The 27854-nt window shown below is 39.4% G+C and overlaps 1 protein-coding gene, 1 long non-coding RNA gene and 1 pseudogene across 7 annotated transcripts; 1 reads left to right on the plus strand and 2 right to left on the minus strand.

Moving 5' to 3' along the window:
* Window positions 1–832: 832 nt before the first annotated feature.
* On the minus strand, window positions 833–27854 carry LOC122445189 (C1GALT1-specific chaperone 1-like). Of its 6 annotated transcripts, none has more exons than XM_043474146.1 (4): window positions 27801–27853; window positions 8454–8536; window positions 6179–6347; window positions 833–2194 (listed from the first exon to the last, which is right to left on the minus strand). In XM_043474146.1, exon 4 carries the CDS (start codon window positions 2002–2004, stop codon window positions 1051–1053), a length of 954 nt encoding a protein of 317 aa, XP_043330081.1. In that variant the 5' UTR covers window positions 2005–2194; window positions 6179–6347; window positions 8454–8536; window positions 27801–27853; the 3' UTR covers window positions 833–1050. The 6 variants fall into 6 exon arrangements, with proteins under 6 accessions (XP_043330081.1, XP_043330084.1, XP_043330080.1 ...); XM_043474149.1 differs by lacking the exons at window positions 8454–8536; window positions 27801–27853 and adding exons at window positions 14463–14466; window positions 24771–24782 and having other exon boundaries at window positions 6179–6246; XM_043474145.1 differs by lacking the exon at window positions 8454–8536 and having other exon boundaries at window positions 27801–27849.
* Window positions 7065–7947, minus strand: LOC122445190 (annotated as a pseudogene).
* Window positions 13451–15263, plus strand: LOC122445191. The gene is made up of 2 exons (XR_006270471.1): window positions 13451–13552; window positions 15031–15263. It is a non-coding gene; the product is annotated as an uncharacterized LOC122445191 (long non-coding RNA).

The following is a 27854-nucleotide window of genomic DNA, read 5'->3' on the forward strand; positions in this document are numbered from 1 at the left end:
GGAACCCTGGCATACTGCAACCCACAGGGTCCAAAGAGTCAGACACAACTGAGTGACCGAACAACAAAAATACATGATTTTCTACCTCTGAAACAGTACACACCTCTGTATACAATCTCTGCCAAAGTAAACTTCAAAACTGATTTTGAAGGACTTTGCCTCCAGATGCTGACAACACAGGACAATAAAAGAGCCTGACATCTGTGAAGGTAAGACAGGATTACTGAGGAGTGCCGCCATTGAGTCCTACTGAGTACACCTTCAAGGATTTCATTTCAGCTAAGTCATCAAAGCACTACAATTCATTTCTATGTTTTTATATACCAATATAGGACTTCCCTGGTAGCTCAGCTGGTGAAGAATCTGCCTCCAATGCTGGAGACCCAGATTGGATTCCTGGGTCGGCAAGATCCTCTGCAGAAGGGATAGGCTACCCACTCCAGTATTTTGGGACTTCCCTAGTGCCTCACATGAAAAAAGAATCTGCCTGCAAAGCCTGAGACCCGGGTTCGACCCCTGAGTTGGGAAGATCCCTTGGAGGAGAGCATAGCAACCCATTCCAATATTCTTGCCTGGAGAATCCCCCTAGACAGAGGTGCCTGAAGGGCTACAGTCCATGGGGTCACAAAGAGTCAGACACAGCTGAGCAACTCAGCGTAGCACATATACCAATATAGCTAATCAGCAAAAATATGTGCCACAGATTTCTAATATTCATAATTTTGAATTTATCACATAAATTATAATACACTTACCACATAAAATAATACATGATTTATAAGTATATCCTTTATTTCTAATATTATCATTCTTAAAACATTTCTTCCCGACACATAAAATTTTCATACATTTCAAGAAAAAAACCTCACCCTAATTGAAACTGTACTACTAAACTTCAATGTGCAAATAAACTAGTGTCACCAAACTGAAAAAAGGAAAAAAAAAAAAAAAACAAGGAAACATACTGCTGTGTTGGGTATATAGTTTTACCACAAATAATGACAACATGTGTCTTACACAGTGATAATATACATATTCTTGTTTCACTTCTCAATCATTGTCAGAACCATTCACAGGTAGGAAAACCAACACATCATTGAAAACATGTCCAAATGCTCTTAGATGATATACCCCATACATCATCACATACATCTGATTACTCGTCAGCCCATTAAAAGTAATAGCCATATCTGAACAACATCCTTCCACCACCTGGTTGGGATGATTAGTCATTGCCTCTTTAATAAAAATCCCAACAGATTTGGTATTAAACACATCTTTTCCTTTAGAATCTTCTGCATTTTCTGCAAACACTCCAGCATATTTCAGGCAGACCGCAAGCTGCTTATCTTCAGATACCTCCCAAACCATCTTTCCCTTTTCAGGACACTTCTCAGGAATACTGGGAAGACTGTTAAGTCTTTTAATTGACTCTATACTTAAGACAATTCCTCCTCCCACACTCACATATTCAAGATCTCCAGATTTTTCAGTGTGGCCTAGATAGAAAGGTTGTGATGAATTCTTTTTTAGCAGAAAGTACTTTAAGTTTTCAATAACAGCAAACGTAGTGGGGCGTGCAAGGAAGAACCAGCTGTATTGGTCTCTGTATTTATCAAAGGCGTATTTGTAGGCTTTTCTCATCATTAACCACATGTCGTTAGTTCCCATGTTCACTGACTCAAACACTTTAACATTTTCAGAACTGAAGAACTCTGCTTTGTCACAGTGTTTGGTCCACGTCTCCTTCACGGCAGCCCAGAGGCGCACATCCTTCGGTTTCACGAGGATGATACAGTATACCCGAAAGCTTTCACTGAGGTCCGGGCGTTCACCCTCTGCAAGTGTCAAGATCTCTTCATTAGGAGCTTGTAGGTGGTGATGCTCAGAGTGGCGCCTTCTCTTCCCATAATCCTTCCTAATGTGTCCTAGCACAGTCATCAAGACGCAAAAAACGCTTCCAAGCAGTACCCCCTTCAAAAACAAACTGCTTTCAGAAAGCATTTTCCCCCACGTCCGGTATGGCGCACCCGGCTCTCCTCTCACTTTCGAGCGCCCTCCGATACGTTCCAGGCTGCTCTAGACGCAGGCGGTGTCCTCGTTGGTTCGGCTGAAGGTGGAGGACGGCAAGAACCAACCTGCAGGCCCCTGGGCGGGGGCCAAGCAGCCCTGGGCAGGCAGACGGAGTCGCCCTCTGCATGTAAAAGAGAGTTTCCACTTAGAGCTTGGATCATATCTAATTAGGATACTGTATTTCACTATCACTGGGTCTAACCAGCCAGGATGGTTAAACCCTGCCCACTGGTCCACCCTAGAACCCTATCGAAGATTTTATACTGAACAATAAACAATAAAACTCATTTTAACCAATCAAAAACAGATTTCTAGATTCATGTCACCCTATCCAGGGTGCAAATTTTTCAAACCATAATTAACGTAACAGTAAAGATACATTGTCTTCCTAACAAAATTATTGGAATTTTCTTCTCGGTGTTGTAGCAAGTGTGGGGTTTTTTTTGTTTTTTTGTTTTTTGTTTTTTTGTTTTGGTTTTGTTTTGGTTTGGCTTTACCTAACAAGTAAATAAGTTCAGCACTTGTTTACTTAATCATTGCTACATTTACACATTAACATATTGAATTGGTGTTTTGATTATGTTTTATGTTAAGTTGAATTAACCTTGGGCTTCCTTGGTGGCTCAGTGGTAAAGAATTCACCTCCAAAGCAGGAGACATGGGTTGAGGGCCTGGGTTGGGAAGATCTGCTAGAGGACAAAAGGGCCATCTACTCCAGTACTCTTGGCTGAGAAATCTCAGGGACAGAGGAGTCTGGTTGGCGGTCCTGACGTGGAAAAAGAGTCAGTCAGACACAGCTTAGGGATTAAATGAACAATTTTGAATTAACCATAGCACTTTAAAGAGGTTCATTAATTCTTACTTAATCTTAGCCTTGAAACTGTGAATTCCTATTAGTCAAGTCGGCTACTAAATTAAACCTGAAAGATTATGGTAGTTGCATTCAAAATGTTTAATGAATAGTAAAAATTTTCCTTCTATGGGAAGGAAAAATGCCAACCTTAAAAAAAAAAAACCAACCCCACTCTACTTGCTGAAAATGATTTCTCATTGAGTACTCACACACCTTTGGGTACATTATTACCCATGAAGACATAAGTGTGAAAATAATAGGTCAATAAATGTATTTCCTACTTTCAAAATTCTCCAAGCCAGGCTTCAGCAATACATGAACCATGAACTTCCAGATGTTCAAGCTGGTTTTAGAAAAGGCAGAAGAACCAGAGGTCAAATTGCCAACATCCGCTGGATCATTGAAAATGCAAGAGAGTTCCAGAAAAACATTTATTTCTGGTTTACTGACTATGCCAAAGCCTTTGACTATGTGGATCACAATAAACTGTGGAAAATTCTGAAAGAGATGGGAATACCAGACCACCTGACCTGCCTCTTGAAAAATCTGTACGAAGGTCAGGAAGCAGCAGTTAGAACTGGACATGGAACCACAGGCTGGTTCCAAATAGGAAAAGGAGTACGTCAAGGCTGTATGTTGTCACCCTGCTTATTTAACTTCTATGCAGAGTACATCATGAGAAACGCTGGGCTGGAGGAGGCACAAGCTGGAATCAAGATTACTGGGAGAAATATCAATAACCTCAGATATGCAGATGACTCCACCCTTATGACAGAAAGTGAAGAAGCAAAGAGTCTCTTGATGAAAGTGAAAGAGGAGAGTGAAAAAGTTGGCTTAAAGCTCAACATTCAGAAAATTAAGATCATGGCATCTGGTCCCATCACTTCATGGGAGATAGAAGGGGAAACAGTGGAAACAGTGGCTGACTTTATTTTTCCGGGCTCCAAAATCACTGCAGATGGTGACTGAAGCCATGAAATTAAAAGACGCTTACTCCTTGGAAGGAAAGTTATGACCAACGTAGACACCATATTAAAAAGCAGAGAAATTACTTTGCCAACAAAGGTCCATCTAGTCAAGGCTATTGTTTTTCCAATAGTCATGTATAGATGTGAGAATTGGACTGTAAAGAAAGCTGAGTGCTGAAGAATTGATGCTTTTGAACTGTGGTGTTGGAGAAGACTCTTGAGAGTCCCTTGGACTGCAAGGATATCCAACCAGTCCATCCTAAAGGAGATCAGTCCTGGGTGTTCATTGGAAGGACTGATGCTGAAGCTGAAACTCCAATACTTTGGCCACCTGATGAGAAGAGCTGACTCATTGGAAGAGACCCTAATGCTGAGAAAGATTGAAGGCAGGAGGAGAAGGGGACGACAGAGGATGAGATGGCTGGATGGCATCACCAACTCAATGGACATGAGATTAGGTAAACTCCAGGAGTTGGTGATGGACAGGGAGGCCTGGCGTGATGCAGTCCATGGGGTTGCAAAGAGTCAGACACGACTAGCGACTGAACTGAACTGAACTTTCAAAATAGTTTCTACAGGTAGAATATGACCACTGTTTATGAATCCGAAGAAACTTCAGAGAACTGGCTCTGGGGAAGCATCTCTCTGACTTCAGGAGAAACAAGTCTCACATTAAGATTTCTGTCCTTTGCTCTCTACAACGAACATGACTAAAGAGATGAAGAAGTGATGAAGAATTTTACACCAACTGTAAAATTGCAATGGTGTTTGGAATGAAACTAGGAGAAGTCCATGATGAGAAGGGCCTGGACACGAGGTTTAGGAGAGATGATGACAAACAAAATCTCCTAGCTTTAAACTACCTCAAAAATAGAGGGAGAGGGAAAGAGTAATTTTATGAGGCTAAATTACAGATGTAGGTATGTAGAGATGAAAGGGACAATCTATATAGTTATAGTTAAGTGTAGGTGTCTAGAAACTTTGAAAACCAGAAAGACATCATACAGTTAAAGCTTATTCTCTCAAATAAACCACTGTGGTAGGTAGACAAATGACCCTTCACAGATGTTCATGTCCTACATGGAAAGTGAGAATTAAGGTTAAGGATGGAATTAAGCTTGCTAATCAGCTCACCTAAAATAGGGAGATTATTCTGGAATATCTTGAATCACAAAGGTCTCTAAAAGATGAAAGACAGAGGCCAAAGAATTATTATCAGAGTGACGCAATATGAAAACATCTTGACTGGATTGGCTCAGATGATGGAAAGGGGCCACAATTCAAGAACACAGGCAGCTTCTAGAAACTTGAAAAGGCAAGAAAACAGATTCTCCCCTGGGAACTCCTGTAAGGAATGCAACTATGCCAACACTGATTTTAGCCCAGTGAGACCCATTTCAGATTTCTTACCTACAGAGCTATAAGAGAATAAATCTGTGCTATTTTAAGCCACTAGGTTTGTGGTAATTTGTTAAGACAATCACAAATAAACCAGCAGGCATAACAGCAACTAGGTTATAACAAATAAATCCATCTGCAGTTATAAAACATTACCATCATAATATGTTCTCATTTCTACCCTAAGAAAGTAAGAAAGATGTGAAAATACATGTGACATGATGGCTGGTTTATTCTAATCAGATCATGGGTGTTTGCCTGGCACAGAGTAAATCTATTGCTATTGGAAATATGGTCATTTATTATGTGCTTAGTCACTAAGTTGTATCTTACTCTTTGTGACCCCACAGACTGGGATATTCCAGGCAAGAATGCTGGAGTGGGTTGCCTTTTCCTTCTCCAGAGGATCTTCTCGACCCAGGGATCGAATCTTCAGCTCCTGCATCTCCTGCATCAGCGGCTGGATTCTTTACCATTGAGCCACCTGGGAAACCTCATTTATTATAATGACATTAAAAAATAAGAAACTTGGGAGTATGGGGGCAATTCATGAGGTTCAGGTCTTAGGAGATAATCAGTGGGGGGACTTCCAATCTCCAGAAAGCAGCCTAAGGGCACAAGAGCTGGAGAAGCAGCTGGGGTGAGAACCAACAGAGAATGCACAAAAATTCTGTTCCACTTTGCACTTGGACCCTAACGTGTGTCTGGAAATATCTTCTTTTATTCTGGCAATGACATATGTCCTTCTGGTCATTAGTGTTAAGTTTAAGGGGAGAACTAGTCAGTTGTCTGAAATGAAGAACCAATGAAATTGACCCCATCCTCTTCTAAACCATTTCCCAGGAGCTGTCAACAGTGTTGCTCTGTGGACAGATTTTGACTTTACCTTGTTACTCAGTGGAGTGAGAGAAGAATAAGATTTTCAGAAGCTGGGTCCTCAGTGTCAGTTTTTGACTTTTGACGATGGTTATCTTTGATGATCTTCCAGTTTTTCTCATTTGGAGGCTGGTATTTACCTAGGTCCTCATGCATCACGCCATCATTTTTCTCCTTCACTTTAAAACAATTTTTTCCTTAATTTTGGAGTTTTAGATTTAGAAAAGCTGCAATTACTGAGAGTTCTCATATACCCCACACCCAGTTATCCCTTTTATTAACAGCTTCTGTTAATATTGAAATACTATTATTAACTAAAGTTCATACTTTATTCAAATTTTCTTATCTTTCACTGAATACTTCTTTTTTGTTCCAGGATCCTACACAGGATTCCACCTTCTATTTTCTAGTAATGTCTCCTTAGGCTTTTCTGGGCTGTGACAGTTTTTCAGACTTTCCTTGTTTTTGATAATCTTGACAGTTTTAAGAAATATTGCTCAGGTATTTTGAAGTATGTCCCTCAATTAATGTTTTCTGGTGTCTGCCAGAGGGCAGTCTAAGGGTCCTAGCACTTTGGGTGCTGAGAAGAGAGATGAAGAGACAGCTAGAAAATATGCAAAATGTTGTCTGTTTTGGTAATTCTCTAGACTCAAGTCTCATGTCTGTAGAGATCTTTTATTCTGGTAATGATGCATGTCCCTACAAATACCGTTCTTAGAAACCGAGGGAAGAAAGATTACATGCCTAACTTATAGAAGGTTTAAAACTGACCCCCGCCCTCTCCCAGACCCGAGAAAGGTAGACAATTCCTTATCAGCTAAGCTTCCAGCATTTTTTTTTCCAGTTTTCCCACTGAGTTTTACTTGGGCAGACACAGGGTCAGTGAGGGCCTGCACCTAAAAGAAGGTATTGGGCCTCTTGGTGGTGAAGCATGGCTTGTGCTGGCTATGGAGAACCCAGTGGGGCAGCAGGAACTTGATTTTGGAGTCCTGAAACTGCTTGATCGCTGGTCAGCAGTACTTGCTGGCTGCTATCTCCTCCACCTTCATGATCTGGATTGAGTGGGCCCCGGGCACAGTACCAGGCGCTCATGTCTCAGTAGCCCTGGGTGATGGTGCCAGCTGTGGTCAAGTCCCAGGACTCCAGGTCCCAGTAATCCAGGTCCCAGGACTCCAGGTCCCAGTACTCCTGGTCCCAGGACTCCAGGTCCCAGTACTCCTGGCCCCAGTACTACAGGTCCCAGTACTCCAGGTCCCAGTACTCCTGGTCCCAGGACTCCTGGTCCCAGTATTCCCTGCTGCTGTGGGAGTCATAGCAAAGCCAGATGCCTAAGTTCTTCACCCATAGTGGAGATTACCTGTCCACAGGAGACAATTTCGCCCAGGACTTCTTCACCTTTCTCAGCTGAGACCTGAGACATGAAGTACCAGAAGCTGGACTAGCCAACCACAAGATTAGGCACCAAAATTCTCATGTGATAAAGGGGCTCTGCAAGGTGCTTGGGGGTGAGCAAGCAGCATTCACCACCTAATACTCTCCAAGTGTCCCTGAGGCCTTCATGGCGCGGTATCCATGATCACCCCCACCCTCGAAAAGGCCAGCATTGCTGTTCTGGGCTATATTTAAACTTCCATTTGTTTTTCTCACTGAAAATGAGAAGGGCAAGAATTTTCTAGAACAAATAGACAGCTTTTTACTCTTGGTTTGCGAGGTAACGAAGCAACATGAAACCATTCAGGGCAAAATGTGCTTATTACAGCTTTTCCAAGAGGTTTCTTTTATATAGGAGCTGTGTCAAACAAATATCTGTGGTGATCTGAACACTCTTCAGACACAGACATGGGTTCCCAAGTATACCCCACCTCAAACAAGTTGATAATAAGTGATATTTCCTCCATTTTCCACATAAATACAGATACTTCACAGGATTATAACATATAAATGTAGGTTCAACAATTGTAATAAATGTACCACTCTTGGGTGGGTATTATTAATGAGAAGGCCATGTTTGTGTAGGGGTAGGGGATGTACCGGAATATCCCTTATTCCTCTTTGAGAGTATTAGGTGGTGAGTGCTGCTTGCTTACCCCCAAATGCCTTACAGAGTCCCTTTATCACATGAGAATTTTTGCGCCAAATCATTGCTGTAAAACTACTCTAAAAAGCAAAAGCTTTTAAAATTTTTAAAAATAAACATCAATCACTCTAAAGATTGAGTGATTATCTGATTTTATGATTAACTTGTGGCAAAATTTAGTAGAAGAGGTTAAAAAAAATCCACCTACCAATAATCCAGTCAACTTCAGGCTAACACCATGAAAATGAGACATTAACAGTCAAAAACCACTGTGTAGTGTAGTGAACTGGGCTTTGGGCAAGAAAATAGAGAATTCATTATTATCCAAGCTCCGTCATTCATTCATTCAACCAAAAAGTATTTATCTGATGCTTACCATATGCTGAATATGCAATCCAACTTGCAGTTTAACCATATGAAAATCATTTATTGTATAAGCAAATATTATATGTTTACTTTGTACTTAGTCATGTATTAGTCAAAGGATTACAAAATGAGCTAAAGCTGTCACAGTCCATGTATTCCTGGAATTCAGTATGCCTGTCTTTCTAAGGAGTTTCTAGGAGTTTTTCTAGGAGTTTCACTTTCCTAAGGTTGGTTTTGGAGTTCTTAATCCTATAATTATTTAAGTAATGCTGCTCCTAGGTTGTCCTACTACTTTTGTCTAGTAACCTATAGGCCTGAATATACCTCATAGCTCAGATCCACCTCCAGGAGTCCAATCTCATTCATGTACCATGTAGCTAGGAAAGCAGACATGATGAATAGACCTGATGACATAGAACTTAAATAAAATATTGTTTCTGCATATGAAGGGCACTTGAAAAAGGCAACTGAACAAGGTATTAAGCTGATGATTGTCGTTACAGGAAAAAAACCAAAGTGCCATCTAATTTACATTTTTTTTTATCTTAATATGAGGAAAATCAGATCTTCCTATTTGAATCACCAGCTATGGAAGCTACCCAGGATAGTTTTCATAACTTTCTTGCCAGCTGATATAACTTATTTATTTATTTTTAATATTTTTTTATGTGGATGATTTTTTAAGTCTCTATTGAATTTGTTCCTGGTGACTCAGTGGTAAATAATCCACCTGCAATGCAAGACTTGGGTTTGATCCCTAGGTCAGAAAGATCCCCTGGAGAAGAAAATGGTGACCTACTCCAGTATTCTTGTCTGGGAAATCTCTTGAGTAGCCTGGCAGGCTACAGTCCATGGGGTTGCAAATAGTCATACCTGACTGAGCAACTAAACAACAATGACAATTTGCTATAATATTGCTAATGTTGTATGTTTTGGGTTGTTGTTGTTTTTCCAGCTGCGAGGCATGTGGGATGTTAGCTCTCTGACCATGAATTGAACTCATACCCGTTGCATTGGAAGACAAAGTCTTAACTCCTGGACCTCCAGGGAAGTCCCTTACTTTTTAAAAAACCTCTTTTCCCAATGCCCTAGATGTTTGCTAATGTACTCTGTGCAGGTTTCCAGTTTAAAACCTCATGCATGGAGATGTGCACTGGCCAAAGAATGACCTCCTGCCACCAGTTGACTCTACTCCTTTGATGGCACCAGCGCATTCAGAAGATCACCACATCAAAGAATATGGTGGTCAAGAGAGGCCAGTTATCTGCTGCCGCCTACCCACCCACAGGACTCTGGAAGATCTAAGGACTCTAGAAATCCAGGCAGAGGGGTTACTAATGAGGGATCATTGAAGACTTTCTGCTACAAGTGAGCTCAGAGAAGTTGCAATGGTGAATCCAGAAGATGTGTATATTCCCACGTTGATTTAAATCAGTGGTTTATTGAGTCTTGCTCAAACAGTATTGTCATGGACTCAAGGACACATCATCACCCTATGGCCCTAAGCACTTTTGTCCTGACTTTCTTACTGATTATCCAAACTCAAATTAGGGAAAAGGTGGGAGGATGGACAGTGTAGACTACTGCTTAAATCTTAACAGTGACCACTTAGTTTGGGGGACAATCTGGAAGAGAATAAAGAAAAAAGGAATAAATTTAAAACTGCTGTGTCAGCTGCTTAGTTGCAACTCGTTACTGAAAGAAGCAATTTCTATTCTGAATAACCCATGAAGGAAAGGAAAGCAAAGAGAAAACATGTAATTATTGCAAGGAAATGAACACGGGAACAAGAAAGGCCAGAGGCTAGGAAATAATTGACAAGTTGATTAGAATTGACAAGTTCAGGGATCTCAGAAGCAAAAAACTAGTGAAATGGTCATAGTGGTGCTACTTAATTTGCAATTTCCTTGAGAATTTCTCACTTCCTTTTGGTGATAAATCAGTGTAAGATACTGGTGAATTGGATCCACCATGTTTCTCTTCCTCCGAGGTTTCCATAAAAATGGGACTTCTGAATGAAGTTCAGATTTTCTTACTTTCTCCTGATCTCCTGGGAAGATATCTGCTGTGCACCTTAAAAGCTAGCATATTCTATACTCTGGTAGAATGTCTGCAGAGCTCTAAGGAGGAAAAGGCATGTGATTTGGCCACTGTGTGCTGTCTGAAAGAAAAGGGATACTGCAAAGAGTGGCAGGGTGGCCCTATTTGGGACAAATACTCTGAGCTGGAATAGGTTGATGCATCACTTTTTGAACTCTAGAACCAGTTATAACAGAATCAGAAAAATAAAGGGTAGCTTAAAAAATGCTCATTCTAAATGAAATGAAAAAATAAAAATGCTCATTCTGTAATACTCCCATGCCTCCAATAAAGAAGGAAGGTTAATTTTATATCAATGGTCAGTGACTTTAAAGCTTTCTACAAAATTTCAAAGAAGTAAATATATGTGTTGTTCCATTATATGTGTGGTTCCTAACCCTGCAACTGTTCTGATTTCAGTATCATTGTTTGCGAAGTTTTTCATTGTAGTTGATCTATGCTCTGCATTTCTCACAGATAAATCTAAATTAGTATTGCTTTAGCTTATATCAGAATCTAGTATCCCATATCTATGGCAAAGGATTCCCAAAGGCTTTGGGGACTCCATTTTTAAAAATCATTTATAAAACAAAAAGTGAGAGAGAGATTTGTCCCACCCATGGAGGGATCTGTAATCATTCAATGTAGATGATTTGCTGGTAGTATCAGCAATTAGAGTGCATGAAAGATTTGTAATTTGGCTTTGCCACAATTCTTTCCTTCACAGGGGAATAAGGCCTTACAGACAAATTGCATAAATGCTTGAGGCATCTGTTATCAGCTATATGTCACAGAGTTTTACAGTCTGTGCTCATGGGTTCAGTCGCTCAGTCATGTCCAAGTCTTTGAAATCCTATGGACAGTAGCCCACCAGGCTCCTCTGTCCATGGAATTTTCCAGACAAGAGTACTGAAGTGGGTTTCTATTTCCTACTCCAGGGGCTTTTCCTGACCCAGAGATCAAACCCACATCTCTTGCATCTCCTGCATCGGCAGGTGGATTCTTACCACTTTCCATCTAGGAATCAGTAAAACATCTTACCACACACACACACACACGCACACATACACACACACAAAAGTCATTTGTGGGACTAATACAGAATTGTACAAAACAGAGCCCAACATTTGCAGATTAGACAAAACGTCTGCTGGAAAAAACTGCATGATAATTCTCCAAGATAATTCATCCTCTGGTTTGGGATGAAGAGCCTTTGAACAATTGAAATTGGTTTTGATGCCATATTATGGTGACTTCTTTGAAATTTGGAAGCTTGGGGGGTTTTGGGGATGGGGTGGGATACTTGTTTTGTGTTTTGGTCTGGAATTAAATCAGCACAAGCAGCTAGGGTAATAGCAGTTACACGAGAACTATAATTGTGTTTTGCACTTACAAGGAATATGTGTACTATTAATAAATATATGTCTGATGTTTGCCATGCAACAGGAGACATTTTTTAAAGGCTCCCCAGGTGCTGCAGCCCCTTGGGGCAATCGATGGCTGGAAGGAAGCCTGTGGTACATAGCCTGGTCTGCTCGGTGGAGGGCCCTCCCAGGGTCGCAGGGGCCCCTCACAGGCACTGAGGTCGCTGTAGCTGGCACCTCAGGGACACTGCCTCTGCCACCACACCACTGTGCTCCAAGGTTCCAGGTAAATTTCTTGAAGGGAGAATTTTTCCTATCAATTGGAACTTAGATAACCCATAGAAAAGTGATGGCTGTTTTATCAGAGGCTTTACAACTGCCTACTCAGGTGTCAGTGATGTACTGGAGGACTCACTGACCCGAAGGACAAAATTTCTAAGGGCGATAAATGCACTGACAGAGTTTCAAAAGCAACTATTAACCTATGGCAGTCTCCAAATTTAGAAGCCACACTTTTAATATTGTAAGAAACTTCATTTTCAAAAATACACATTGTTAAATAAAACAGAGAAATGGACTATAAAAGGAGCTAAAAGAAATATGACTGGACTATGAGAATTACCTAACAGTCCATATTTGTCCATATTCATATACCACAGTCCATATTTGTTTGGTAAGTACTGCTGTGTCATCATCTAACTAAAAAAGGGATTTCTTTTTATTTTTTAAAACTTTTTCTCCTCTAACACTTATGGATACTACAAATTCCGTTTCCTCACTTTTTATTAATTTTAGTGAGTTGTAATTTGAGGAAATTAGCAAAGTCTTGTAAAATTCTTCATATCTTGAGTTTTCTCATATGTATGTAAGACTGACTTGGTTGTTGTAAGTCAAATATGTGAAGGTAGATTTACTATAGTAAGTGACTTAGTGTATACTCAGTACTAATAGGGAGAAAAAAATAGGTGACAGAATTATTGGAAGGCCAAGAAATGTTCTAAAAAGAGGGATTTTTAGAGGAACTAGACTTTTACTGTTTGTAATGAAAAGATGAAATTATTTAAACTATTAAAGAGATGTGCTGCTTCTCAGTAGAATTCTTTGAAGCCACTTCCAAAATAAATGCAGGAAGCTTTCCCTAATCAACTTTCCAGGAACCTGACATCAGTTGAATTTCACAGAATTAAAAGGCCCCAAAGAAGTTTAAAAGGTGAAAGTTAAAAGATGCTGTCTAGTTATGGTGGGTATGATGTTTAAATGGCCCCGGCAGCAATAAAGCCTCTCTTAACGTAACTGAGCACAGAGGACAGCTCTTAGAAGGCAGCTGTTGCTGTGTGCCATTACTCTGCTTCCTGTTACCTAGCAACGGGTCCTACTCAGCCATTGGTCGGCATCACAGTGGGTCCCTCCCACAAGCAACCAACGGTCAATGAGCAAGCCTTAGAGAAGGATTCAGCCAATAGTTGGGGAGAGTGGTGGCTGTCAAGCTCAGAGTGAGGTAAGAGGCAGATCCTGGACTTCTCCTCAGGGGCCCTCCAAAACTCATGGGCCCTCAGGCCAGCCGAGGGACCAGACTGAGACCTCTGTCCTGCGGGGCTCCTGAGCCCTCGCCGGGGGCACCCACTGGCCATAGCCCAGGCCTTGAGGCAGCAGTGAACCTCTCCCTCAACCCTGTCTCTGCAACTTAATGGCAGCGGCCTTCTACCTGGGATGCAGTCTGAGGAACTTACCCTTCCCCATCCCCGACCCCGTCGCCCCCTCCGCGTTGATGACGGCAGAGTCTGGGGAACTTGGCCCTGAGGGGGCCACCAGCTGAGATCTGCCTCCTCTTAGCCAGAACCTTGACCTCAAAGGGAAGAAGTTGTGCCTAGGATCCTTGCCCTTCAGAGAATAACACTGTTTGATAGATATTTACAGGAAGATCATGATCTGACCGCGACCTTGTTACTGAGCCCAAGCTCATTCTGCTCGCCACATGACAGGTCAATAAATTGGGAGATGTGCTGCTGGAGCAAGAAATGATGACTTTAATTGGAAGGCCAGCAGACCCAGGAGATGGCAGACTAGCGTCTCGAACAGCCTGCTCGCCTCAGTCAGGATTCAGGGTCCTTTTATATACAATAGAGAGGGGGCGGGGCTTTCAGTGCCACTGACCAGTAACAGAGCAGGGTGTTAGCTGGTTGCTGGTTGACAGTTGCTCGCTTGGTTGGGAGGAGGGGCCCACCAGGATGCCCAACCAAAGGCTGAGCAGGACTGTCATAGCTGCTGTCTGTCTCACAGAGCATGCAGGCTGGTGCCAGGGAGGGAAAGGCCCCTTTATGCCTTGCTTCCCATCTGGGACTGCCACTACAACCGGACCTCACAAGCAAGGGATCTGACACCAAGAAGTTTGCAACAACTAACCACACCCCTCTCTCACCTTTCCTATAAAAAGGCTTTGCTGAAAACTTCTGGGAAGTTTGGGGATTTTTAGGGCATGAGCCATCCATCTTGCACGGCCCTCAATGAACCTTTCTGTGTTCCAAACTATGATGTTTTGGTATTGTTTGGCCTCACCATGTGTCGGGCACACAGACTTGCAACTTGGTAACATTAAAACACATAATTTCTACTTTGGATACATCAGAACTTATTAGCTATAGAAGTCATTTATTTCTACTGTTGTCTGGGAGTTACACAAATGTTTGCAGATTATGGTAAGCCTCACTCCCGCACACAAGAAGGCTGAATGAATAAAACTCTAAAAAAATACTCATGGGGAAATATTTTACAACTTCTTATGTTTAAAAGGCCTAGAGCTTTACTGGCAGCTTTATTGAAAATTAGAGGGAGCCCTACAAGCAAGCACAGACTCTCTATTGGAATTTATAATTGCCATGCTTATGAATTTGTGTCTGAAATTATGTCCTGTGACTGATTTAACTGAGTCCTGTCATAATCATGTCCAACATTTAAAAGAGCTTCTCTCTTTCCTAGAAACCCTGATGCATAAAGTCATAAGGACCTGGAAGGACCCTGTGGAAAAAGTCTGCCACCTTATTGACCAGGATATCTCGCCTACATGAAGGTATTCCAGAGGAAATATGGGCTGTCAGTGCTCCAAGAAGGATCCACTCAGGTCAACACTGATCACTCATGGATATCAAAGTAACAACAGTTGGATCTGTGCTTCCCATGGGAAGCATTTCCATAAACATCTTCAAACTTAAGTTTTTTATGTTGATATTGGTACTGAATTCAATTGAAAGGAGATGTTCTAGCAAACGCTACTACTCTCATAGACTACCTTGATGAGCTATTCACAATAGGGTTATTTCAGATACTTTAAAATCACATTTCCTAGAAAACAAACACGCTATTTGTTACACGACTTTTTCTTTGGTACCCCCAGTAATGATGCCTATAATCTCAATCAGTTCTAAATTGTATTTTCAGTATAAACAAGCCCTGGACTTATAAATTCAACAATCTGATTATTGATAGAGTAAAAGTAAAATCTGGTAGTAGTTTTTATAATGACAAGGTAAAAGTAACTAATATGCACCAAGAAGCTCACATCCTAAATTTGACATGAAAATGTTTTGATAACTGGTTTAATTGGAAGGATGCTGTAGAAAAGAACATCATTGATTTAATAGACACATCTGACATTTATAAATAGGAACCTGAAGTTAAAATCATTCTATTAACATTGGGATGCAAGTTGTCTCTAGTACATCCAGATAAACTAAAGTAAATGCCTATCATTAATGCATACATAGTTGACTACTATAAGAGTATAATTATGGATTTAGACCCAGTGCAGGGGGGTAGAAAGGGACTTACAGCATGAGTTTTTCATGTACATTAAACATTTGAAGTTCAATCTGTACCTTTCAGTGGTGCCTCATAGTGAGATTTTGATACTTGATGATGACCATGGGTTTCTTTGTGTTTCATATCCAGGTAAAATTATTTGAGAACATATGAATTGGTAAATAGTTAAATCAGATTCTTGATTGACAATTCACACAATTTTTTCTTGGCTGTACAAGAAACAAAGATGTCTTTGATGCTTGTATTTTCAAATGATCAGTTAAATACTTGGCAGTTCCTTTTGAAGTCTCAGAAGGTAAAGAATCTGCCTGTGATGCAGGAGACCCAGGTTCAATCCCTGGTTGGGAAGATCCCCTGGAGGAAGACATGGCAAATCACTCCAGTATTTTTGCCTGGAGAATTCCATGGACAGGAGAGCCTGATGAGCTACCATTCATGAGGCTGCAAAGAGTCGGACACAACTGAGTGAAACTAACATGCCTGGTAACACTCTGACGTCTTACCCAATCCAAGCCTGAAGTGAAGTGAAGTGAAGTGAAGTCGCTCAGTCGTGTCCGACTCTTTGTGACCCTGTGGACTATATCCCACCAGGCTCCTCCCTCCATGGGATTCTCCAGGCAAGAATACTGGAGTGGGTTGCCATTTCCTTCTCCAGGGGATCTTCCCAACCGAGGGATCGAACCTGGGTCTCCACACTGTAGGCAGACGCATTAACCTCTGAGCCACCAGGGAAGCCCATAATCCAAGCCTAAAAAGGTAGCTTAACCCTAGAGAAAAAAACATCTAAATTTGTAATTAACTGGTTTTCTTGCAAAGCCCAATAAATTTCTCCTGCATTTCAGTCAATTACATACATAGCATCATATTCATATAAAAATTTAAGCTTTTTAGTCATTGTACTAAACTAGTCATTGTACTATATTTATATTCCCAAATAATTAAGCTTCTAGGACTAATAAACTGTGGGGAAATGACTAAACAATATAAGAGGGGAAATAACAAAGGGTAAGGGTTACTATTTTAGGTTGGTTATGCAGTTATCTCCCTGTAGACTTATTTCCAGTGGTAAGAGTGCTCTCCTCTTCCAATGCAAAGAGGGAAGTTTTCTAATGGCATATGTTTTCCCTGATAACATCAGATGGGTGAGGGCAGAGAGCCCTTCCTGTATCTGCTGTTTCAAAATTACCTTCAGCTCAAAATAATCCTTATGCCAAAGTGGCATATTTTCGGGTAACAAGTTATATTCCCCTTCATTTGTAGCCCCAAGATTCTGCTTCCTGTTCAGTTGTCTTCTGCTTTGAACTTTCCATATGATGTCATCTAGCTCTTTGTTATTAATAATGAATTATATGCTGATTGCTCTGCCAAAGATCCAGATTTTTTTATGGCAGAAGTAAATTTACTGTCACAAGGCTCAAATATTTTAAAAAATCTCTCTTTGCTATAATAAAATGTCACTTAGCTCTTGTTCTTGCATAATTGTCCATAAGGGGAAGTTTTACTTTTGTTAATTCAGTGCATGCCTGCTAAGTCGCTTCAGTTGTGTCTGACTCTTTGTGACACTATGGACCGTAACCCACCTGGCTCCTCAGTTCATGGGATTTTCCAGGCAAGAATACTGGAGTGGGTTGCCATTTCCTTCTCCAGGGGATCTTCCCAGCCCAGGGATCAAACCCACATCTCTTATGTCTCCTTCATTGGCAGGCGGGTTCTTTACCACTAGTGCTACCTGGGAAGAGTGCCAGGTAAACTCAACTATTTACACTTTAAAATTCATCTGGGAGGTAAGGTAGTTGCTCAGTCACTTACGATTCTCCTTCTCTGGTTTTTTCTTTCCTCATCACCATGTAACCTTCCTTGTTCTGTGTTAGATGACAGAGGCGGAAATAATTGGTCCCTGGCTGCCTTTTGACGGTATTTATCTATTTCTAATGTACTGAAATCTAATCTACTGATTCTCAGTACCAAAAAGTGCACTTGATAAATAATTACTCAGTGCATATTTTTTTTCCTGGTCCTTTTCCACAACACCTTGTTTCTTCAGATTTCTTATAGTGAATTTTTAAAGACTTAAGATTATCCTTTCAACATAGTGCCTGTTTCCAGTTAAGTCTACTTTAGGACTTAAAATCATTGACGTCTTGAGTAAATTATGCCTCTAAGATCAGAAGTCAGTATAAGACATTTCTCTAAAACCTTAATCAGACATCACACCATGGATCCTTACCCAATATAGAGTAACCCCACAGATTTTTGAAACCTGTTTTTTTTTTTCCACTTTGTCACTATTTTTGGCATTATATCTTTCAGCAGAGTATAAAATTGCACTATAAAAAGGAGAAATATTTGACAGTTTTGACTATTCAACCCATCAACAAATGCTTGGTAATGTTAAGGGGACAAAAATGAAGTATTCACTTTTTTATAGTGAATGATAAACTCCTTGACGACTGAAACCAAATTTTGTCTGTCTTTCTAGAAGTTCCTGGCTTCTAGAAATATACACATCAAAGTTGATTTAAGCCATCTTAACAGGTAGGGCTCTCAAGGTGAACTTTTAGATCTCTGATTTATAGGATTTACTGTCAGGATGCTTCCCTGGTAGCTCAGTTGGTAAAGAATCTGCCTGCAATGCAGGAGATCTGGGGTTAAATCCCTGAGTTTGAAAGATCCACTGGTGAATGAAAAGGCCAGCCACTCCAGTATTCTTGCCTGGGAAATCCCATGGACAGAGGAGCCTGGCAGGTTATAGTCCATGTGGCTTCAGGAATCAGACATGACTTGGCAAATAAACCACCATCACCACTGTCAGGATGTCAAAATATGTATCAAAGAAAAACAACTTAGTAATGCCTGGACTCAGGACAATGAGTGTTTAGAGAGATTTCCCATGTTAACCATGCCCTCTACTCAGCCTGACTTGACCATCTTCTTCACAGCATATCAGTGCCTCTTTTACCTGTAACCTCCTTCATTCCTGCTTCAGGGAAAGGAGACTACAAAACTCTTTCTACAAAATATCATGGCTTCTGGTGTTCAATCAGTGAGGATATATATACACACATAGTGCAAGATAATTTACATTACCGTTATTCTCGGGAATTCATTGAGGTAAAAAATACTGAAAAATCAATTACTATAAATTTTAGATTTTTAAATTTTAGATTATCAGTGGCCAAGGACTGGACAAGGTCAGTTTTTATTCCAATCCCAAAGTAAGGCAATGCCAAAGAATGTTCAAACTATCACACAATTGCACTCATCTCACACACTAGCAAGTAATACTCAAAATTCTCCAAGCCAGACTTCAACAGTACATGAACCGTGAACTTCCAGATGTTCAAGATGGATTAGAAGGGACAGAGGAAACAGAAATCAAAATGCCAACATCCACTGGATCATCAAAAAAGCAAGAGAGTTCCAGAAAAACATCTACTTCTGCTTTATTGTCTACACCAAAGCCTCTGTGTGGATAACAACAAACTGGAAAATTCTTAAAGAGATGGGAATACCAGACCACCTTACCACCTTCTGAGAAACCTGTATGCAGGTCAAGAAGCAACAGTTAGAACCACATGGAACAACAGACTGGTTCCAAACTGGGAAAAGAGTAGGTCAAGGCTGTATATTGTCACCCTGCTTATTTAACTTATATTCAGAGTACATCATGAGAAATGCCAGACTGGATGAAGCACAAGCTGGAATCAAGATTGCCAGGAGAAACAGCAATAACATCAGATACGCAGATGACACCACCCTTATGGCAGAAATCGAAGAAAAACTAGACAGCCTCTTAATTAAAGTGAAAGAAGAGAGTCAAAAAGCTGGCTTAAAATGCAACATTCTGAACACTAAGATCATGGCATCTGGTCCCACCACTTCATCACAAATAGATGGGGAAGCAATGGAAACAGTGACAAACTTTATTTTTCTGGGCTCCAAAATCACTGCAGATGGTGATTGCAGCCATGAAATTAAAAGACATTTGCTCCTTGGAAGAAATGCTATGATCTACCTAGACAGCAGAGACATTCCTTCACCAACAAAGGTGCATCTAGTCAAAGCTATGTTTTTTTCCAGTATTTATGTATGGATGTGAGAGTTGGACGATAAAGAAAGCTGAGCGCTGAAGAATCAATGCTTTTGAACTGTGGTGTTGGAGAAGACTCTTGAGAGTCCCTTGGACCACAAGGAGATCTAACCAGTCAATCCTAAAGAAAATCAGTCCTGGAAGAGTTTGAGTAAGATAGGTGTTAGCTCTTCTCTAAATTTTTGGTAGAATTCAGCTGTGAAGCCATCTGGTCCTGGGCTTTTGTTTGTTGGAAGATTTCTGATTACAGTTTCAATTTCCTTGCTTGTGATGGGTCTATTAAGATCTTCTATTTCTTCCTGGTTCAGTTTTGGAAAGTTATACTTTTCTAAGAATTTGTCCATTTCTTCCAGGTTGTCCATTTTATTGGCATTGTTGCTTATAATAGTGTCTTATAATCCTTTTTATTTCTATGTTTTCTGTTGTGACATCTCCATTTTCATTTCTAATTTTGTTAATTTGGTTCTTCTCCCTTGTTTCTTAATGAGTCTTGCTAATGGTTTGTCAGTTTTGTTTATTTTTTCAAAAAACCAGCTTTAGCTTTGTTGATTTTTAGAGAGGAGCTAACACCTATCTTACTCAAACTCTTCCAGAAAATTGCAGATGAAGGTAAGCTTCCAAACTCATTCTATGAGGCCACCATCACCCTAATTCCAAAACCAGACAAAGATGCCACAAAAAAAGAAAACTACAGGCCAATATCACTGATGAACATAGATGCAAAAATCCTTAACAAAATTCTAGCAAACAGAATCCAACAACATATTAAAAAAATCATACACCATGACCAAGTGGGCTTTATCCCAGGAATGCAAGGATTCTTTAATATCCGCAAATCAATCAATGTAATACACCACATTAACAAATTGAAAGATAAAAACCATATGATTATCTCAATAGATGCAGAGAAAGCCTTTGACAAAATTCAACACTCATTTATGATTAAAACTCTCCAAAAAGCAGGAATAGAAGGAACATACCTCAACATAATAAAAGCTATATATGACAAACCCACAGCAAGCATCACCCTCAATGGTGAAAAATTGAAAGCATTTCCCCTGAAATCAGGAACAAGACAAGGGTGCCCACTCTCACCACTACTATTCAACATAGTGTTGGAAGTTTTGGCCACAGCAATCAGAGCAGAAAAAGAAGTAAAAGGAATCCAGATAGGAAAAGAAGAAGTGAAACTCTCGCTGTTTGCAGATGACATGATCCTCTACATAGAAAACCCTAAAGACTCTACCAGAAAAATTACTAGAGCTAATCAATGAATATAGTAAAGTTGCAGGATATAAAATTAACACACAGAAATCCCTTGCATTCCTATATACTAACAATGAGAAAACAGAAAGAGAAATTAAGGAAACAATACCATTCACCATTGCAACAAAAAGAATAAAATACTTAGGAGTATATCTACCTAAAGAAACAAAAGACCTATACATAGAAAACTATAAAACACTGATGAAAGAAATCAAAGAGGACACAAACAGATGGAGAAATATACCGTGTTCATGGATTGGAAGAATCAATATTGTCAAAATGGCTATTCTACCCAAAGCAATCTATAGATTCAATGCAATCCCTATCAAGCTACCAACGGTATTTTCACAGAACTAGACCAAAGAATTTCACAATTTGTATGGAAATACAAAAAACCTCGAATAGCCAAAGTAATCTTGAGAAAGAAGAATGGAACTGGAGGAATCAACCTGCCTGACTTCAGACTCTACTACAAAGCCACAGTCATCAAGACAGTATGGTACTGGCACAAAGACAGAAATATAGATCAATGGAACAGAATAGAAAGCCCAGAGATAAATCCACGAACCTATGGACACCTTATCTTTGACAAAGGAGGCAAGGATATACAATGGAAAAAAGACAACCTCTTTAACAAGTGGTGCTGGGAAAACTGGTCAACCACTTGTAAAAGAATGAAACTAGAACACTTTCTAACACCATACACAAAAATAAACTCAAAATGGATTAAAGATCTAAATGTAAGACCAGAAACTATAAAACTCCTAGAGGAGAACATAGGCAAAACACTCTCCGACATAAATCACAGCAAGATCCTCTATGACCCACCTCCCAGAATATTGGAAATAAAAGCAAAAATAAACAAATGGGACCTAATGAAACTTAAAAGCTTTTGCACTACAAAGGAAACTATAAGTAAGGTGAAAAGACAGCCCTCAGATTGGGGAGAAAATAATAGCAAATGAAGAAACAGACAAAGGATTAATCTCAAAAATATACAAGCAACTCCTGAAGCTCAATTCCAGAAAAATAAATGACCCAATCAAAAAATGGGCCAAAGAACTAAACAGACATTTCTCCAAAGAAGACATACAGATGGCTAACAAACACATGAAAAGATTCTCAACATCACTCATTATCAGAGAAATGCAAATCAAAACCACAATGAGGTATCATTACATGCCAGTCAGGATGGCTGCTATCCAAAAGTCTACAAGCAATAAATGCTGGAGAGGGTGTGGAGAAAAGGGAACCCTCTTACACTGTTGGTGGGAATGCAAACTAGTACAGCCCTATGGAAAACAGTGTGGAGGTTTCTTAAAAAACTGGAAATAGAACTGCCATATGACCCAGCAATCCCACTTCTGGGCATACACACTGAGGAAACCAGATCTGAAAGAGACACGTGCACCCCAGTGTTCATCACAGCACTGTTTATAATAGCCAGGACATGGAAGCAACCTAGATGCCCATCAGCAGACGAATGGATAAGGAAGCTGTGGTACATATACACCATGGAATATTACTCAGCCGTTAAAAAGAATTCATTTTGAATCAGTTCTAATGAGATGGATGAAACTGGAGTCCATTATACAGAGTGAAGTAAGCCAGAAAGATAAAGACCATTACAGTATACTAACACATATATATGGAATTTAGAAAGATGGTAATGATAACCCTATATGCAAAACAGAAAAAGAGACACAGATATACAGAACAGACTTTTGGACTCTGTGGGAGAAGGCGAGGGTGGGATGTTTTGAGAGAACAGCATCGAAACATGTATATTATCTAGGGTGAAACAGATCACCAGCCCAGGTTGGACGCATGAGACAAGTGCTCAGGCCTGGTGCACTGGGAAGACTCAGAGGGAGTAGGTGGAGAGGGAGGTGGGAGGCGGGATCGGGATGGGGAATACATGTAAATCCATCGAAAAAAAAAGCAAAACAAAAAAAAAAAATCAGTCCTGAATATTCATTGGAAGGACTGATACTAAAGCTGAAACTCCAATACTTTGGCTACCTGATGCAAAGAATTGACTCATTGGAAAAGACCCTGATGCTGGGAAAGATTGAAGGCGGGAGGAGAAGGGGATGATGGAGGATGAGATGGTTGGATGGCGTCACTGACTTGATGGACGTAAGTCTGAGTAAGCTCTGGGAGTTGGTGATGGACAGGGACGCCTGTCATGCTGCAGTCCATGGAGTCACAAGGAGTCGGACATGACTGAGCAACTGAACTGAACTAACTTAGATTTTTTATTTTATAAAACATTTTGTCATTGAGGAAAATATTAGATGAACCACTGAGAGGCAGTGTAGTCCCCCAGATTATCCTTTCTTCCCATGAAGAGATAGTTTTAATTTTCCTTTTGAATCCAGAACATACTAATACTACTTTCAAAGATTTTAGTACTGAGAGAGTCATTTCCTAGGCAGGTTGATAAGAAGTCTAGGGGTCCCCAAGGAGAGAGAGGTCTGGGATATTCAAGGAGGAAGAAAGGACAAACTTTTTTACTTTTTTTCCTCTACATTCCTTAGGATTATATAACAATAATGTATCCTGCCTGAAGACAGTCTCTGGATTAAACCCTCTGGCTAATTCTGTTATCCTAAAACATAAATTATGGGAGTAGGTCTGGTCTTTACAAGGATGTATCCTGCCTGAGGACAATCTTTGGATTAAACCTTCTGGCCAACTCTGTTATCTTAAAATGTAAATTATGGGAGTGGGTCTGGTGAGGTCTTTGCAGCCTCCAGACATTCTTTGGATTCATTGGAGAGTATATAACTCCATTGCTAATACTAGCAAAGGGGTACTCTTTTGTCCCCTTCTGATGCCTATGTCAGAAGCTTTCTCTATCTCCCTTATACTTTAATAAAACTTTATTACAGAAAAGCTCTGAGTGATCCAGCCTCGTCTCTGGCCCCGGATTGAATTCATCTCCTCCGGAGGCCAAGAATCCCGCGTCTCATCGTTCAGCAACAACCTTTCAGTACATAAGGGATTAAGAATCATTGGCAACCTCTCATTTCTCTTACTGGCTCTTTTTCTATACAACTGAAAATCAAGCTATTTTGGAATCATATCCTGGAAAATTGAAAACTGTCTTTAAAAAAATCTTTCCTAGAAGGATCACAAAGTGTATATTGTCATCCTTGGAACAAGGATGGATCTAACATTTGTTAAGGATCTTATTCAAACTGAGCATCTATTTTTAGCAAGTAATTTTACTGAGACAAATTCAGTGAAAAGATGCAGAAATAAAGAATAAATGATCTACTGTGAATATGTTAAGCAGGTTTATAAAACTAAACTAGACAAACTCACAGTAAAACATTTCAGTTGAACCACTAGAAATTTTTTGGTTCCTGCTCCATCTGCAAGTGATACTGTGCTACTCACCATATCATCTCTGGGGAAAGAAAACTCAGAGGGACACAAGCTTTTAAAAATATTTTTCCCCCTCTGGCAATGTTTTACAAAAATGACTTCAGAATAACCAGCTATCAAAAGAAAGCCAAACACACAGAGAAAGTAAAACCCAAAAACAAACAAACATAAATATTACCACAGTTATAGGTCTTCTGTTCCAGGTGGGGAAAACAGCAGTTTGCTCACTTGATTTTTATATCTGCCAGGGCTAAAGGTCATTGTGTATCTCCAGTCATCAGTATTTCAAAAGTCAGGGAGATAGCAACTTAGCAAAAGGGCTCAAGGTTTTATTTACTTAGAAAATGCTCTAAAAGAATGTTCCTGCTTTAAATTTGTCCTTTTAAGAGGACATGAATTCCCTTTTTTCTAACTGTTATATAATGTGCTTGATAAAAAAGGCAGCAGAGCAAGGATCTATTTTGCACTCTCAGTCCCTGTTTCTGGTCAAATATCATTCCCACCTAAGTGGAGCTTTGACCAAAGATGTTTGTATAGCTAGTTCTAATTCAGTGTCAATAATGTGATGCTTTGTTTATTTGGCTGGTTTTATTTTATTTTATTGTAATTAATAACCCAAAATGTTCTTATTAATGTGATTAATGTGAACCATATGAAACTAGAGTGTGATATTTAATTCATCTCTGAAGGGTTTGTAAAGAACTGAGGGCCATAAGTTAAATCACTTATTACAAGGCTTGCCTTCAGAAAACAACCAGTGTATCCCTACTAAGTTCTGCCTGCAGTGCTTCTAAATGTAGACAAATTTCTTTTTCTCTAAGATCTCCAAGATTCCTGTCCTGTAAGAAAGGGGCATTCTTTCCTATCTGACAGTCTGGGAATCTATAAGTCACAGACAGAAACCAAGGAGTATATTATGGCAACATTTCCATATGAGAAAAATATTCTTTGTTCCTCAACTGACTTATCATGCTTTAGTAAATAAGATTCTAATTGAAACTATGCAAATAATTATATTATAATAAAAAGTCACAGAACACATGAAAGCCATTTTGCCTAATATTTAACCATTGTTCTGAGCAGTTCTGCCAACAGGAACCAATAATGTACCTTTGAATTAAACAAAATCATCTTCTTAACATTTTTCAAATTATGTTTATTTTGTATATTAAGGGCTTAACTAAGAAACCATTTAAAGAATTTTACAGTTTGTAATAGGATAGCCTGTTAAGGTTGATAGATCAAGAAGAAAACTAAATATTCTCCTACTTAGTAAAAAAAAAAAAAAAAATTAAGCACAATTAAATTTTCTCTTTAGAGTTATTCAGTCTGAAGTAATTGCTTCTTATTTGTCTGATTTGGAGTTTTGGGGAAGTCTATTATCACATAGTTAAATGCATATATACCAGGAATGCTAGAAATCCTTTCTGCTCCTGGGAGCTGTATGCTAAAGGCTGTTCCTTATAGAATCAGTAGTTAAGAGTGTGTGATCAATTCCTTTACTGAAGTCATCATTTTTTTTTTTTTAATGTTTCTTTAGGAGGGGCCTTTAGGCAAGTGTGAATGAAAAACAAAAACCACTTTTTGATTATACTATTGAAAATAAGAACAGAGAAGCCACCTATTAAAGATAACTTGATATTTTAACAATTTAGTAAAAGATCACCCTGAGAATAAGTACATATTAATGAATGACTTTAGTGTGTTCTGTGACCTTTTATTATATTATTTGCATAGTTTCAATAAAAATCTTATTTAGGCATGATAAGTCTATTGAGGAACAAAGAATATTTTTCTCATATGGAAGTGTTGCCACAATATACTCGTTGGTTTCTGTCTATGACTTATAGATTCCCAGACTATCAGAGAGGAAAGAATGTCACTTTCTTACAGAACAGAAATCTTGGAGATCTTAAGAGAAAAAGAAATATGTCTACATTTATAAGCATTAATATTAATGACAGTGAGATCATTGACAAGTCTCCAGGATCTTTTAATTTATCCTCAAATTGTGTGTTAACAATTGTGTGACCTTCGAAATCACAGCAAGTGAAATACACTGAAATAATCAAATATATTAAGAAGGGTTAAGAAAACTTTGGAAGTGAAAGTTTCAAAATTGCTATTTACAGACTCTGTACTTTGTTAGCTAGCCATAATTTATTTTTAAAATATCCCATAGTACTGTTAAGTTTAAAGAGGGGGGAGAGGAAAGGGGATATAATAATTACTTTGATACAGTTGGACATGACCTATACATTTTGATTCCTATCCATCCCACAATACCACAAGTATATATTTTACTATAAAAATATGCCTGGTAGCTTCAACAAATCATTCAAAGTAGCCTGAAAGTGAAAGTGAAGTCGCTCAGTCGTGTCCGACTCTTTGCAACCCCTTGGACTGTAGCCTACCAGGTTCCTCCATCCATAGGATTCTCCAGGCAAGAATACTGGAGTGGGTTGCCATTTCCTTCTCCAGGGGATCTTCCCGACCCAGGGATCGAACCCAGGTCTCCCACATTGTAGGCAGATGCTTTAACCTCCGTAGCCTAGGTTTTGTCAAAAATTAAAGTATACACATCACCAGTTAATGGTAATTTTTAGGATTTTAACATTCCTTGGGTGAAAAATGAAAGAGTAGGAGCTTAACCATAGATGTTTTTGCAAGGGTAATTTTTCTATAGAGGAGCCCACTTACTGTGATTTGTTTTAAAAAGGAATCTTTAAGTGGTGCCCATCCAAAAAAAAAAACTGAACATTTTTAATGGGAAAAAAGAATGGTTTTCTTCCTCATTTGTTATTAATTACCAGATTAGAACTTGTGCAAATAGAAACAAATTGCTTCACTTCATGAACCATTTTCTAAATAAACATACAACTCCAAAAAAAAAAAAGAATTCAAATTAAATACCTCATGTATTTGAGGCAGGCCTGGGCCAAAGTATATTTCTTCCACCAAAAGAAGTACCAGAAAAAAATCTGAGTGACATCAAGAATATGGTAGGATAGAAAGTTCTAGCTCTAATATAGTAACACCAACTCTATAACTGTCCACAGAAGAAAATACTTTCATGAGATTTGTGGACTCCAGGTGAGAAGTAACAGTACTGAGTGGAGCACTGAAACAAAAAAAAAAAGATTGTAAAGAGTAGGAAAGAGTAAGAGTAGCTTCACTTTACCTGCATCACTTATCAGAGCGCAACGCCAAGAGCGATCCCTTTGGCCCACACATC

Source organism: Cervus canadensis, chromosome 7 (genome assembly GCF_019320065.1).
Source record: "Cervus canadensis isolate Bull #8, Minnesota chromosome 7, ASM1932006v1, whole genome shotgun sequence".
Classification (NCBI taxonomy): domain Eukaryota; kingdom Metazoa; phylum Chordata; class Mammalia; order Artiodactyla; family Cervidae; genus Cervus; species Cervus canadensis.